General features: G+C 43.1%; 1 protein-coding gene across 2 annotated transcripts in view; it reads right to left on the reverse strand.

Moving 5' to 3' along the window:
* Window positions 1-8,775, reverse strand: part of SNX25 (sorting nexin 25) — a 75,594-nt gene extending 66,819 nt beyond the window's left edge. For both annotated transcript variants that reach the window (XM_051789527.1, XM_051789528.1), the window contains exon 1: window positions 8,201-8,775. In XM_051789527.1, coding sequence (XP_051645487.1) covers window positions 8,201-8,644 — 444 coding nt within the window. In that variant the 5' untranslated portion in view covers window positions 8,645-8,775. The remainder of the gene's footprint in view (window positions 1-8,200) is intronic.
* Window positions 8,776-14,954: the final 6,179 nt, after the last annotated feature.

Consider the following 14,954-nt stretch of genomic DNA (forward strand, 5'->3'; position numbering starts at 1 on the left):
TGAAAAAAGGATGTGTGCATTTCCTGTAGACTTCTGAATAACACTCATTGTTTGATACTTTTGAGAATAATTTAAGATGCAGAAAACAACAGTCTCAATGGGCCAAGAATAAAAGCCAAAAACACCAAGGCTGGCATTAATCATGAAACTTTGTCTTAGGTTCAGTCTCCTACTAATGCAAAAATTAAGTTAATATCATAATGTCAATGTTTAAACACTTTAAGTAATTTAAAATTAGTTCTGAGGAAAACAATAAATGTTAAATAATAAAGAATTAAGAAGATATTTCAACAACTACACTCAATAAATGGCAAAGCACTGAGAACACAGGAGTACCTTCCACTATCAAGAAGTCCATCTGCAACACCTGGTCATCAAATGCAATGTTTAAAACATAGCAGCAGAAAGCCAGACAGCTGCTACAGGCATGCCACATGCAGCCTTACTCTGCCGTGGAATTAAGGCAAGAAGCAGAGAAAAATTTACAATTATTTCTACTACATTAACTCAATTACAATAAAACTAGAACAGAGCTCAGGACAGATCCCACAGTACAAATGGGCATTGTGCATGAGATTCTCAGTCTAACCACTGATGTAAAAGGCAAAGACTGCATCTAATTCAGCATATACGAACCATCCAGTTACCCATAGCTACTTGCTCCACCCACTGTTGCCCCACTAACTTCCCTCTTATCTTTGTAAAACATACATTAACATCAGACTGGACCCTGATGACAGTGTCACAGCTTCAAACAATACTTCACTGAACTCTCCACAAATTAGTCTTTAATTGATGTGGATAGACATGTTCTTAGAGTAGCAAATATTACTTCAACTTATGATGAAAAAATAAATTTTCTATTCACAAGACAATATTTTTAATTAATACTTCCAGTTCTATTTAAGATTACAAGGCAAGTATGTATGTGTCACATTAAGCACTAATCTACATGTATTAAGGGATACCATAACTACCAATTTAAAAATCAACATACTTAAAGCATATTAATCCTATTATCTTAAGAATCATTATCTCAATAATCATGTTATGATATCATCACAACTTACTTCCACTAACATAGTAGCTTCTGGAACATGCAGATTGTGATTATTAGATGGGAATGTTCTATCTTAACTGTACTGTGTTCAAAACTGGTAAAACTGTAGCAGCGTAAAATCTTTATAATTAGGGCAGAACTCTCTTCATCTGAGATTTCATATAATACCAGACAGATAAGAATAAGAAAATGAAACATTTCTCAGGTAATACTTTCACTCTTATCAGTACAGCTAAGAAATAATCGGTAAGTTAGCATTCAAATTTCTGCTCAGCAAAAAATACAGCATTATTCTTTGCTCGGATCTTTAATATTGCCATCAAAATAAAGTCCAACATGAATTCTCAGGGTACATGCATAGCCTCAGTCTACTGAAGATTTCCACCCTACTCCTCTGTAAAAGACAACAAGAACGTATGGTCTATACTTCAAGGCCAAAAGAGCCATATGGCATGAAAACTGAATTGCTGGCAAGGCAGAAAAACCTGCACACTCCTGCCTAAGCTCCAGAGTCTCAGCTGACAATCAGAAAGAAACTCCTGCGTTGTCTATTGCTATACCCTCCCTCCACTTGACTTTTCACTGTACAAAGGAAGGGTGCTCTGCCTTTTCAACAGAGCATCACAAAACATGCTGAGTGAACCGTCATCATTAATTTTGCTAACATTAACTTGTTCTCTTTCACTGTGCATATTTAATAGGGGAAAAAATGGTACAGAATGACTGGTCACAAAAACCTCCCATGGACACAATACAAACATGTTCCCCTTAACCATTTAACAAAGTAACAGCTTGGGAAAAGATACAGCGTTCTATCTGGTTCTTTCCTTGGGTAAATTTTGCTGCTCATCTTTACAGAGAACAAGGAACCAAGACTCAGCAGTAAGAGGGAACTTGATCAGATTTTATTTTCAGAATGTTTCTGATATACGTGTCCAGTATTTTCAATGCCAAAACTACCTTGAGCGCAGGACGCTTTCACTCTTGACCTTATTACAGAGGGTTTGTATCCACCTCCCCTCCAAGAGACTTGGCCAGCAATACCTCAATGAGCCCACCACCTGCCCCTACTGACTCAGCATGGCTTGGTTAACAGGAGAAATTAACTAACTCCCAAGTTATATTTTCAGTCGTAAAACATCATTCAAGTGAGACACAGTCCTTACAAAGGTAAAAACAGCCTGATTCACAGAAAAATATGAAATGTCAATCTAACACAACGTTGAGAAAATGAAATGTCAAGCATGATACAATGCAGAGCTGAAGGTGACACAGGATACAGTGACAGGAATCAGAAAGGATTGCATGGCAAGACAAGAAATCTTTAAATATACATGATGAATAAAAGGCTGTGCGGAAAACTAAGTCTGCTCACCACTGGGGAGTTATGGGACAAACAAGTCAGAGACAGTGTCTGAAAAACATTTATTTCCCAAGGTCAGCCTCCTGTGAAAATAAAGTTATCACTTCAAAGTTATGCCTGCAGCTAATCAATGTATCCTGTCCTGACAAAGCTTCAATTCTGAAAAAGGTTATAAATCCCAAATTATAACAGATATTCCACAGATCCCTAAAAATAAACTACAGGTCCTTCCTGAACTATAACTGCATATTTGCAATTCATGCAACGTTTTCTTAACATTTTAAAATATTCATGAAATTGGTAGAAAATGCTACAATACCTTTTCATTATTTTAATTCCAGGACTTTCCTAGTAGTAAATTAACCTCCATCATCAAAGGCTGACTGTTGATCTGCCTTTAAAAGAGACAGAACTAAGAACAGAAGTATGAGACTCGATTTAAAAACACATCGAAATTAAATATATTTTCTCCTTTCAACCCAGAAAGAACTGATTGTAGATCAGAATATTTGGTTCCAAGCCCAAGAGGATCTAAAACTAGCATGACAAAAGAGCAGCCAGCAGAGACTATTACTTCTGCCAGGCATCACAAAAATCCTGCAGTATCAGAGCACTGAATATTGCCTGTTGGGCCAGAGAACCAGACAGACCATAGAACATGCTTGACTTTGGGTTGAGAAAAACTCATAAATACTTTTGAAGACTTACTAAGGCATAAAGATCAAAAGTGAAAGGAGTTAGGAAATTTCTCTTCTCCCTCATAGCTCTTCCAAACTGCTTACCACATCAAGAACTGCTTTGCATCTCACTTGAAATTGATGCCCACAGATGGCAAACCTTCCCACAGCTGCTGAGGCTCCTGCAAGTTTACCTTTGCAAGCTTTATCTCATGGCAAAAGTCCAACAGTGGAGGAAAATAAAACATTCTGTGTCCTTTTCCTCTGCTTCCCTTGTGTTCCTCACAAAGAGCAGAATGCTCAGCTTGGATACCATGGCAGATACTCAACCTAGGCTAAGTTGCCATCCCATTAGAATCACTCAGACAACTTCTGGTAATCTCACTGCCCATCCTCCTATGGCTTAAATAAAAAAACAGTACTGTGTTCCAGGATGAAGATATTTCATTGGCTACCTGATCCAATAAAAAAAGATTTACCTGTGCCCTCGTGTTAATGCCAGATTCACAAAAAAATTCACGTTCAAGGATGGAACAAGCGTTAAGGAACTTAAAACATGATCACATCTCCCTCAGGGATAGAATGCAAGAGTAAACTACTTCCGAAAATTAAGAGCTATTAAACACTAGTGAACAAGAGTGACCAAATATGTCAGGAGCAGAGTTTTAAAGGAATACTCAAAATCATTGACAACTGTTAATTGTAGGAAACTAAGATCAGGGCATTAGAATCAATGTACCTTTTCACTGGAAAAAATCACATTCATTACCATTCTGTTAGTGCTGCAGACAGACTAGGTGGATCATTCTCTATACAGAATATCATTTATTTAATCTGAATTTAAAATACAGCATTTAAATCTAATAAATAATCCTTGGGTTTAGCATTATTTAAAAGAAGCTGATAACCTATTCCTCTATTACTCAGAGCTTTTGCTTTGAATTTGAGTCAAAACACTATGTAGAAAAGAAACTCTGTCCTGCCAGGCTTTTTTGGCAGAGAAACAACTCATACTGGAAATGTGGGAAAAAGTCTTTTCCTTCCCCTTCCCACTAACTCGGTTAACATGGTTCTTCGCATGAGTCAAAGCCATCTCCTCTACAAACACACAAGTTAAAAGTAGTGTTGGGAGCAACCTTGCATTTGAAAAAGTGACACATGTTCTAAGCAGGGCTATCTTTGCTATGAGCAAGTCCACTGACACCTGAGAATTAAAAATGCCCTCTGAGACAGATGTTTTTACTAAAAGTGCAATTGGGTCATCATGCCTTTTTGCTGTCTAGCATTTTGCTGTTCTCCTCCATCACAAATAATCTGGTCCTACAACAGCTCCTGAGAAGTGTTGAAATATACCTGACAAAAATGTCAAGGAATCCTTCAATTCCCACTATTTAAATATCAACAGAAACTATTTACCAATATTATTAATGCCTGCAAGTACTTAAAGTAGTAAGTAAAACACTCTTATGACTTGCCTGTACACCTCTCTTACCAATGAAACGTGGAAGCCAGGAGACTTGCCCAGACATCCTGTGTAAACAGAGATGTCCCACACAGAAAAACTACATTGAAAGCACACCTTATCATAGGGTTAAAAATCACACAGCTTGCTTTGCAGTTCTCAGCAGATTTCAAATGTTCTCACTGAGATACCCGACTTCAGCAGGAGCTCTTCACTTTTCAAGTCCCAAAGAAGTTACACAAACAATATTTAGGATAAAGCACAGTTTCCCTTTCAAAAAGATGGCTTTTCTGGTAGCAAGTTCAAGCAAAATGAAGAAAAGGCATGTACCTTGTTCTTATGAAATCCAAACGTACAACACAGCACTTCCTCTCCGAAGTTACTGGCATGAACAGGTCCAAGAAAATCCACAGCACTGAACTCACACATAGTAACTGAGAACATACAAAAAGCCACCCTTTTTTCAGCACAGGATAAGGGAATCGATCCAAGTCCCTTTGAAGTTGATCAAGAGTACTCCCACTCACTTTCCAAGAGCTGAGTCTGACTCCCACTAGAGTAAATATTTATTACTGAATATTTAGTTTCCTCATCTGTTAAACCCAATGTGAAAATCACTCAAAGAATGAGAAGTGAACCTATCTGCCTAGAGTTCATATAAAGAACATATGCAGAGCTAGATGCCCGTCATAATAACTTTTTTTTTTTAGCTTTTTACTAACCATTAGGCCAACAGAGGGTTCTTCCCTATTCTGGAGGAAGAGGCACAAGGCTGAAGAAATTATACCTTTACAGTTATCCTACTACTGGCTCCCAGAAAAGATAACAGGATCATAAGGCTCTATGAAAAACGTGAGAGTAACAACTGAATTATAAGAAAGCAGTGTAAATGAAACAGGATGTATAATAAAAAGATTAACCTACAAATTTTTCAAAGATAAATGTATGCAGGAAACTTTAGAAGAAACATTTTAGTGAATGGCCTTCATTTCTACATGTTGCCTATCTACACAATTTTATTTTCTTCACCTACACGTTGCTGAAGCCCCAATTAGGAAATTTGCTACACATATACAAAATTGTGTTCAGAAAAGGTCTGTCAAGAAGCTGTGCAGTCCTGAAGCCCCTCTGTATCAGAAAGAAATCAACAAAACCATAAACTGAAGGCACAAAAAATCGAATTAAGATGCCTAGAATTACATCTTCTAAATAGAAAGGGTAAAATACCTCACTCCTTTTTTGGTTGTCCCTTTTATACAACCAGGTTAAATTCTGAGAATAGTGCAAAGAGGGAGGAAAGAAAAATTTTAACTGAATCAGAGAGAGGGTAAAAAAATAATCCTGGGAAAAGGGTTATAGCAGGTACTGCTACTTTAGCAGTGAATTTTAAACGTCAGATTTCACTTCCTTTCTGAAACAACACATACCACAGAGCTATAATAAATCCAAACACAACAGATAAGACTAACAAAGCAACAGTGGATCTGCACTATTTACATATACAAATCCAATGGATGGACACAAGAGAACATCAAGACAAATGCAGAGTAACATATCACAAAAAGAAGGTGCAGATGGTATAGTATGGTATCTCATGGCATTGTATTTGTCTCTGGACAGTTCTAGTTTCACTACTGTTCACTATGCTTATGTATTACATTTTTCACAAAAGGGGAGAAAAAGAGCAATAAATCTTTTGTCTTCAAATCTTGGCTTCCCATATTAAATCGATCTTTATTATTTGGCTGTTCATGAATCTGAAAGTTTCTCCTCATTGTGGCAGCAGGAAGATTTAAATTGCTAAGTTTACATATAGATTTTTTTGGTACTACGTAAAAGTAAATTAACACACACGCATATGTTCAGATAACTGTACCAGTGCATAAATGTCACTGGAGCGATGGCATTAACACTGAAACATTTAATCTTATAAACCTAAAAGCAACAGGAATTGTTGTTTTGATGATCAACTGATGCTTTTTTTTTTCATTTGGTTAAATGTTTTTTTTTTTCATTTTGTTAAATACAAAAGCATATAGTCCTTTACTACAAGGTATTTATGCACTTAACACACATTTGCTTCATAGCACTCCCATGACAAAAACCAGCCAAACAATCCCTACCTGTACGACATACAGAACAGGTACCTTCTGCTTATCACCTGTTTATTTTGTGCATTTCATCTTCTCACTTCCCTATTTCCCACCTTTAATGCTCATACACATTATTTATTCTTCATTCCCTTCAGAAAGCTGACTATGATGTTGAGTCTTCAAAGGAAAGAGGATTTTTTGAAAAGTCAACCAAGTAGAGAAAATGAGTCACAGCCACAAATAGATTCTGAATGCACCTTTGCAAGTTATATTATTCACTGAAGTCACCAGCCCCTGGTCAAATGATCCCTACTGACAATATCCTGCCAGATTTCATTAAACGCAGGTCTGGAAATGCATATTCCTCCCAAACACAGGCTCTTTCTCTCCACAGGTCAAGGAATGAAAGAATAAACCACTACTGCAAGTTGTTAGCTGATTTGATTGAAAAAACAGATAGATCAACAACTGTATCATAAGCAAATGATTTCTAACTGCCCTGACAGCACCCTCTGTTTTCTGCAAATTCAGCTGCACCAACTGCAGCCCCAGAAACACGTAAGTGACAATATTATTTATTTGCTGATAAGAAGAGTACATGTACTAAATGTAACAAACTGGGTTATCAGAACAGCTAGGCTGTACACCCAGGTGGCACGAATTATGCTCCTCTCCTTTGCAGATTGCTCTCAGGTATCCTGTGTGACACTACTGAATGGAAATAGCACTAACACAGTACTGTCTACTGTGGCAGCACTTCACATGCTAACACACCTAAAACTCACCAGCGAAGGGCCAAGGGCACCCAACCATAGTCACCAGCTGTGATATTAAACACCACGTCCCTGTGACCCACGGCAAAGCAGGAGTTGCAGGAGATCCTCATTTCCAGCAGTAATTTTTCAGGCCTGTCTAGGATCGGCTTCCAAGCATTGGATCACTTGATGGGGAACAGAGGCATGGATGGGAGGAAAGTTTCCAAATACTTTGTGCTACCAGTCCCATTCTGAAGAAACCAAAAAGTACTGAGCAGTGAGCTACAAAGAGCTCATCAATTAGTACATTTTATAGCACGTACAGAAAATAAAATTGTTTCCCTTTTGCACAGAGCTCTGCAATGGCTTGAGTACACACTGGCACTATGATAACACTATCTGAGCTGCCCAACTTCAGAGCACACACTTAAGCAACGCTATGCTGCCTCTTTGAGCAAGTCGCTCTTTTACCAATGACATTTCGACGGGAGGAGCAGAAAAGGATTTGAGACAGCCTACAGCGAACCGCCGAGCAAGCGTTCCCGCAATCCGGAGGTCTCCCCCAAAGCAAAGTCTAGATTTTTCCCGTGCTAGCCTCCAGCACAACTTTTGCCATTTAAAGCCCCGTCGAGGGGCAGAATGGTAGCAGGCTCCTGCGGCCGCGGGAGGACAGCAGGACACCAGGTTTGGGTGGCGTGGCGCTCCGCGGCGGAGCGAGGGCCGCGCCACCTCTGTCCCCGCCGGCGGGCAGGGCGGCAGCCGCCTGCTCCGCTCCCCTCCCGCTACTCACCCCCGCGACCCGCCGGACCGGAGCGGCGGCGGCGAAGTCCGGCGGCGGCAGGCGGCGGCGGCCGCGGCACATCAGGACGATGAGGGTGCCCAGCGCGGCGGCCGCGGCGGCGCAGCCCGCGTAGAGGGCGAGGCGGAGCAGCAGCAGCGCCAGGCACGGCGGCCCGCCGCCCGCCGCCTCGGCCCGTTCCTGTCCCAGGTGGACGACAGACACGGCCAGCAGTCCCAGCCCCGCCGCCAGCAAGAAGCGGGACGAGCCGGGGTCCTCGTCCTCCTCGTCTTCCGCCGCCTCCTCCTCGCCGCCGCCGGCCACAGCGGCCGCCGGGGCGCTGCGGCGGCGCGTCTCGCCGCCGGGGCCGTGCGAGCCCAGCGGGCCGGGGGCGGTAGCCCCCGCCGCCTCGGGCTGCCCGGCCGTGCTGCTAGCGCTGTCGGCACCGGGGAACATGCTGCTCCTGGCGCCGCTGGGAGCAAGCGCATCTCCCGCCGCGGCAGCCCCCTGCGAAGGTCGCCGCTCCCCGGGCCCCCACTCTCCTCCGCCGCCGCCGCCTCCTCCGCCGCCCGCCGCCGCCACTGGCACCGCTGCGGCCGCCGGGGGAGCCGGAGCTCATGCCCGGCCGCAGGCGGGTGCGCGGCGGCCGGGCCGCTTCCTGGCGGCAGCGCTGCCCGGCGCTGGGCGGCAGGAGCCGATGTCCGTGGCAGCAGCCCGGGAGGCCCCGCCGCGGCGCTCCGAGTCCGGCCGGTGAGGGGGCGGGGGCGAGGGCGGTGCCTACCGGGCGGGCGGGCCGGGCACATGTGCGCTCGTCGCACCCCCTCACGGCCGGGTTTGGCTTCTCTGGTGCGTGTCGTGGTGTGTTCTGCGGGGCTCCGCCGGGCTGGGGCTGGAGGCGGCCCCACGCACAGCCCAGGAAACGGGAAGGGTCGGACGAACCTAGGAGCGTGAGAGCCTTCCCGCGGGGACCCCCGCCAGCCGCGGTGTGGAGCTGGGCCCCACGGAATGCTGCCGGGCGCCTCTCCGCCACGGGGCTGCGGCACACAGGGGGCGGCTCGGCCCAGAGGGGCCTGAGTGATCACACCGCAGCATCGAGGCCTGGCCAGAGCTCATGACAAAGCCGTGACCTGGGAGGCCACTGAGGTCCAGACCCTCTCCTGAGTGAGCGCAGTTCGCACAGCTCTGCCTGCACTCCTCTCATCAGCCAAAGGAGACCATATATAACGGGATTTCAGAAATAAAAGATTGATAGAACAGCGATCAAAATGGTACAACAGTGATTCTGCAGAACCCAGCCCCACTACCCCAGCGGAAGCCTGTCACCACGCTCTTTCCGCTGGTCTGATGTTTTACAGGTGCTTGTGGCAGATTCTGAGAACAAATTCCAGGAACAGCATAAGCCTTGCCGTATTTCAGCTGTGCTCAGGACATGTGTACACCTTGCCATAGGCACGGCACAGTTACAGCTACAGGTTCGTAGCAGCTACCAACCCCAGCCCAAGTGGGAGGCCTTGATCTCTTCAGAGGAGGAGTAAAGGACAATGCTTTCCTTACGCAAGCTAGACTGTGCAAAGGAGGATTTACAAGCATTTACTCATGGGCTTTATTTTAAGAGCAGGTACCTGTAAACTCTTTAGAAGTGTTTACAGTTAAAAATGTTCTGGTAAGCAGTTTTCAGATTGCCACTGCTCTGTCACTTGTGAAGTGTAAAATAGTCCTGAATCTTACCTTTTAAACACAGCTATTGTTGCAGAGGTTGGAGTAGATTTATTTACACTCTGTAAAAAAGTTGCTTCTGTCAAATGAACAATGCTAGCCTGATGAAGAAAGAAACCAATATCAAGGCTCTGATCTTGGGAATGGTTACATTTCTGTATAACTTCAAGAGAGCAACTAGCACTGTTTATAACACCAGACTCCAAACTTCCCTGTGCTTCTACAATGCTCAGCAAGCCAAGGGCGCTGAGCATGAATAGTGCAGGTGTCCAAAAGGCTCAGTTACAGCCCAAGCATGGCACTTGTAACAGGGAAGTTGGGTATCAGCTCATGGTGCAGAACTACAATGGAAATGGGCACAGAAGAGGCATGCAGCTAGTCAGAATTCTGAGTTACAACTAATGTTTTACTCCATCACAGTATTTTCTAAGCTAGTTCTAACCTAACTCACCTAACTAACCAATGTGTGGTGGTCTGGTCTGGCTCAAAGCAAAATTGTCTCCATATATACCTGCTTGTGTGTAACAGAGGTTTGTATAGCAATGTATTTCCTCTCAAAATCCCAAAGTAGTAATGAAGGGATTTTAGCTCCCCTCTTGGTTGCTGATCAAAAGATACACTTCTCCTTACTTTGACCCAAAGTCCTTACAGTAACTTAAATATAATTTTATTACAGTTTGTTCTATTTAGTGGATATTAAATTGCACAAAATCCTTTTAAATACTAGCTCAGACCATTCGCAGTGTCCAAAATTGATTATTTAAGTAATATCTCTAATGTAGTTGAAGGTGAAAATCATCATAGCCTAAAAGTGAAAGTACTACTGCAATGGCAGTCCCTCCCCAGGCGAATTAACTTGTGGCAAAACATCCTGATGCTTCACTGAAGAGCTTTGGGAACAGGGTTCTTCAATACATCTGATCATTAAGACCGACAGAGAGATTCTTGCAGAGTCTGAAAGCTTTTGGATAAGGTCCAACATGCTAGAAGGTTTCCTGTAACATTATTTTATTCTCATCAGGTAGACAACAGAAAGCAAAGATCCATCTCCCAGCACACGCTTTATCCATCAAAGATTTCAGAATATACAGGGCTTTGGACTGAGTTCAAGGTCTATTCTGGGATCTTAATAAAGATCCACACAAGGAACTAGACAGAGACCTTCTACTGCAAATGCATTCAGGAAACTGCCAGGGCCTCTGTCAGAGCTACTTAAAGGAATTGAATTTTAAAATTAACCTGAAGCAGAGCATGTAATGTTGTTAGTCCTGTGCAAACAGAGATTATTTTCTTATTACAGTATTAATTCTCAGAAGTGGAGAGGAAAATAACAAAAAAAAAACCCCTACCTGCAATTACGGTTTAGCCCTGCAGTGCTTATGCACAAAACCAGTTCTTGTCTGAGTGAGTAATCCCACCAATTTTAGCTAGGATTTACACATCATACCCTGAATTAGATATGTCTAAATCAATTCAAGTGTGTATCCATAGAGCTGGAAGAAGATTTGGTTCTTTTTCTTCTAGTTTTTAATAAGATTCTATGACTTTTCAACCTGAGCTACAATTCCTAATATTTTAGATGACATCCTAGCTCCACTGAAGTTAATGGCAATTTTCAAGTTTACCTCTGTGTTATTTGAACTTCCCCTTTTGTACTTTAAAAATTAGTTTTCTATGCAAGACAGAAGGACTTCAGAGGTCAATTTTCTGAACTGGGGGTTATTGTATTGTCTTTCTGTAACTATTTAACCAGTCATGGAACCAGTTTATGAGAAAAGAGATTCAAACTATCTTATTCAAGCATTAGAGCAAATATCTTTCCTGCAAAGATAAGACAATTATAATCTTGTTTTAAAATGGAAATTATGTCTGGTTTTGGGGAAGAGTCAGCATCTTCACCTTTTTCCTCTGAACCAGGAGTATAATTTCTCTTTATAACATACCCTAGACAAAGCCCCACTAATTCAAAGCCAATTTTACAGCTGCCTTTAGTGACAATTTTTCAACTTGCACCTTCACAATACTGCAAACTTTACACTTCAATAAATTTGCACCTTTAAAATATTTGAGCAAGCTAAAAATGACTACTTTCTTATAGACTTTTTCACATTTACCTTCTGTTTTGTGAGCCTTTCTGGCTCAGATCCCATTGCTATAAACGTTAGCAAGTTACCACTTCTCAATTTAAATGGAAATTTACATTATAAGCAAAAAAGGTGCATAAAGTGCATATTTGCTTTATATTTTTAGCATACTTACAACTTTGAATGAATTACATGCTTTTTTAATAACTGCTGTGGTGCTGCATTGCAGTTACAGTCATATTAATAGTTTATAGAAATTTCTAAGATTCTGGGTACAAAACCTACAAGGGCTCATGAACTTTTAAACCTGGTGGTAAACCAGGTAAACCTGGATAACTAACACTGTTAGAAGCAATCATAGGAATCCTAGCTAACAGAGAAAGAGAAATGGAGATGGTATGTTATACTTCTCAGTATCTTAAATGTACAAAATATGTGAGTTACATTAATATTAACTGATTTTATTTTTTGCTACACCTTTTTGAGACAGTGGTATTGTATTTTGAATATTTGCAGGCAGGGACTTGACACATAGGAAGAAAGGACGAAGGCACCCATTTAGTGTCCTATGTGAGGTAACCCAAGACCTCACATGGTAAGATCAGGAAAGGCTCAGCATTTTGTAGCACAGTGTTTTCCAAATACAGCTTCCATTGATTTTAGATGCAGTGTCATTATTAAACATTTCAACAGTAAACTGAGTCAGGTACCAGAAAAATAAGAATGAAACACAGGACCAAGTATAAAAATTTAGTCTACATAATTTGCAGAACCTTCATTAAACACCATGTAGCACAAGTAGAACTTGACTCTGGTTAACATAGGCACGTTCAGTTGTTTTACTCAAGAGATTTCTTTCTTCTCTTGTAGTGTTCTGACACATTTGCTACATATATATATTTAAAAATATGTGTGTGTATATACACACATACATATGTGCCTCTGTGTGTGTGTGTGTGTTCATGTACCAAGTGAAATAGGGCAATATACATAACAGTTGACTTGCCTGCACAGCCTTGATTTAACTCAAAATTTAGTATGCTCAGCAAAAAACGTGATTGTGTCATTAAATCTATTTCATGATCAACAATGGGGCCAAAGTAAAGTTGAATTTTGAGTTTTGAATATGTGGATCAATAATCTGGAAATCTTTCTTTTCACAGAATTCTCTCCCACTTTGTTAAAAAGTAACATTGCTGTCATTAAAGAAATGCCAAGGTCTGCTATTGCAACTGAACCCTTTGAAAGAGCTGGAAGCATTCCCATCCTTACATAGGATGTTTCTCCTTCCCAGTGGGAGGTCACTAGTAGGTACCCACCACTTACCTAGTCAGCAGCAGAAGTAAGGAAACTGCCTGAAGGTTCTATCCATGTTTCTACAACAATTATACTGAAATTCAAGGATGCTGAGATCAGGTTCACTTGGGGAAAGGTCCTGATCCAACCACAAATATTTGGATCAGATGTCCCTAGAAGCCCTTCAGATTAGTTTCCCCTCTCCATTTCCTCAGGATACATTGCCCAGTGCTGCAGCCCTGGCACTATAATGTAGGGCCCCATCACCTCAACCTGTGGTCCTGTTGTCTTAACATGGGGCACCATCACCTTAGGGTGGCTCACCTTAACCTGGGGAACCACCCCCTCAGCCTGGGTCACCATCCCCTCCATACAGGCTGCCAGCACATCAACCAGGAGTGCCATCATCCCAACCTGGGGCACCATCATCCAGTCTGGAGCAGCATCACCTCAATATGGGGCACTGTCACCCCAATATGGAAAACTGTCATCTCAGCATGGGGCCTCATTGCCTTAACGTTGGGCACCATATCTCAGACTGTGATTCTGTCACCTCAACCTGCAGCCCCATTACCACACTCTGTGGGCAATCATCTCAACTAGGGACATTATCAGCTCTGCTTGGGGCTGGCCCCATTGCCTCAGTATGGGGGCAATCACCTCAACAAGGAGCACTATCACCTCAGGGCCCCATTGCTTCTGCCCAGCATACCATTGTCTCAACGCAGAGCCCCATGGCCTCAGCTTGAGGCACAATCACCTCAGAAAGAAGATCCATCACCTCAACCGGGAGCAACACCATGTCAACCTGAGGCAGTGTTACCTCAACCTGTGGACCCATCACTTCAGCCTGAAGCCAGACCACCACAACCCAGGGACCATCACCTCAATTTGGGGCACAATCACCTCAGCTTGGGGCCCCATGGTCTCAGCAAGAGTCCCAGCTCTCTGCCCCATTACCACGAAGCTGAGAAGGGTGGGAAGGGACTGATGTCTGTATCAGAAATAGTGTGGCCAGAGGGACTAGAGAAGTGATTCTTCTGTATTTGACACTGGTGAGGCCACACCTCAAGTACTGTGTCCATTTCTGGACCTCTCAATTCAGGAAGGAGATTGAGTTGCTGGAGAAAGTCCAGAGAAACAAAGCAAGTCCAGGGAAACGAAGCTGATGAAAGATCTGGAGCACAAGTGTTATGAGGAGCAGCTGAAGGAGCTGGAGTTGTTTAGCCTGGAGAGAAGGAGATTCAGGGAGACCTTATCGCTCTCTGTAACTACCTGAAGGGAGGTTGTAGCCAGGCGTGGATTGGCCTCTTCTCCAGGCAACCAGTGACAAGATGAGAGGGCATAGTCTTAAGTTGTGCCACTGGAGGTTTAGGTTGGACATTAGGAAGAATTTCTTCACAGAAAGGGTGATTAGACATTGAAATGGGCTGCCCAGGGAGGTGGTGGAGTCACCGTCCCTGAAGGAGTTTAAGAAAAGACTGCACGTGGCACTTAGTGCCATGGGCTAGTTGACAAGGTGGTGCTCGGTCACAGGTTGGACTCGATGATCTCAGAGCTCTCTTCCAACCAAAGTGCTTCTGTGCTTCTATGGGACAGCCCGTGCCTCAGGGGCACCTCCCACCAGGAGGCCCCGGCGCCCCGCTCAGGCGCCGCCTGTTCCCGCCCGG

Source organism: Manacus candei, unplaced genomic scaffold, assembly GCF_025592945.1.
Source record: "Manacus candei isolate 608988 ecotype Guabito, Panama unplaced genomic scaffold, ASM2559294v1 h1tg000028l, whole genome shotgun sequence".
In the NCBI taxonomy this organism is placed as follows: Eukaryota; Metazoa; Chordata; class Aves; order Passeriformes; family Pipridae; genus Manacus; species Manacus candei.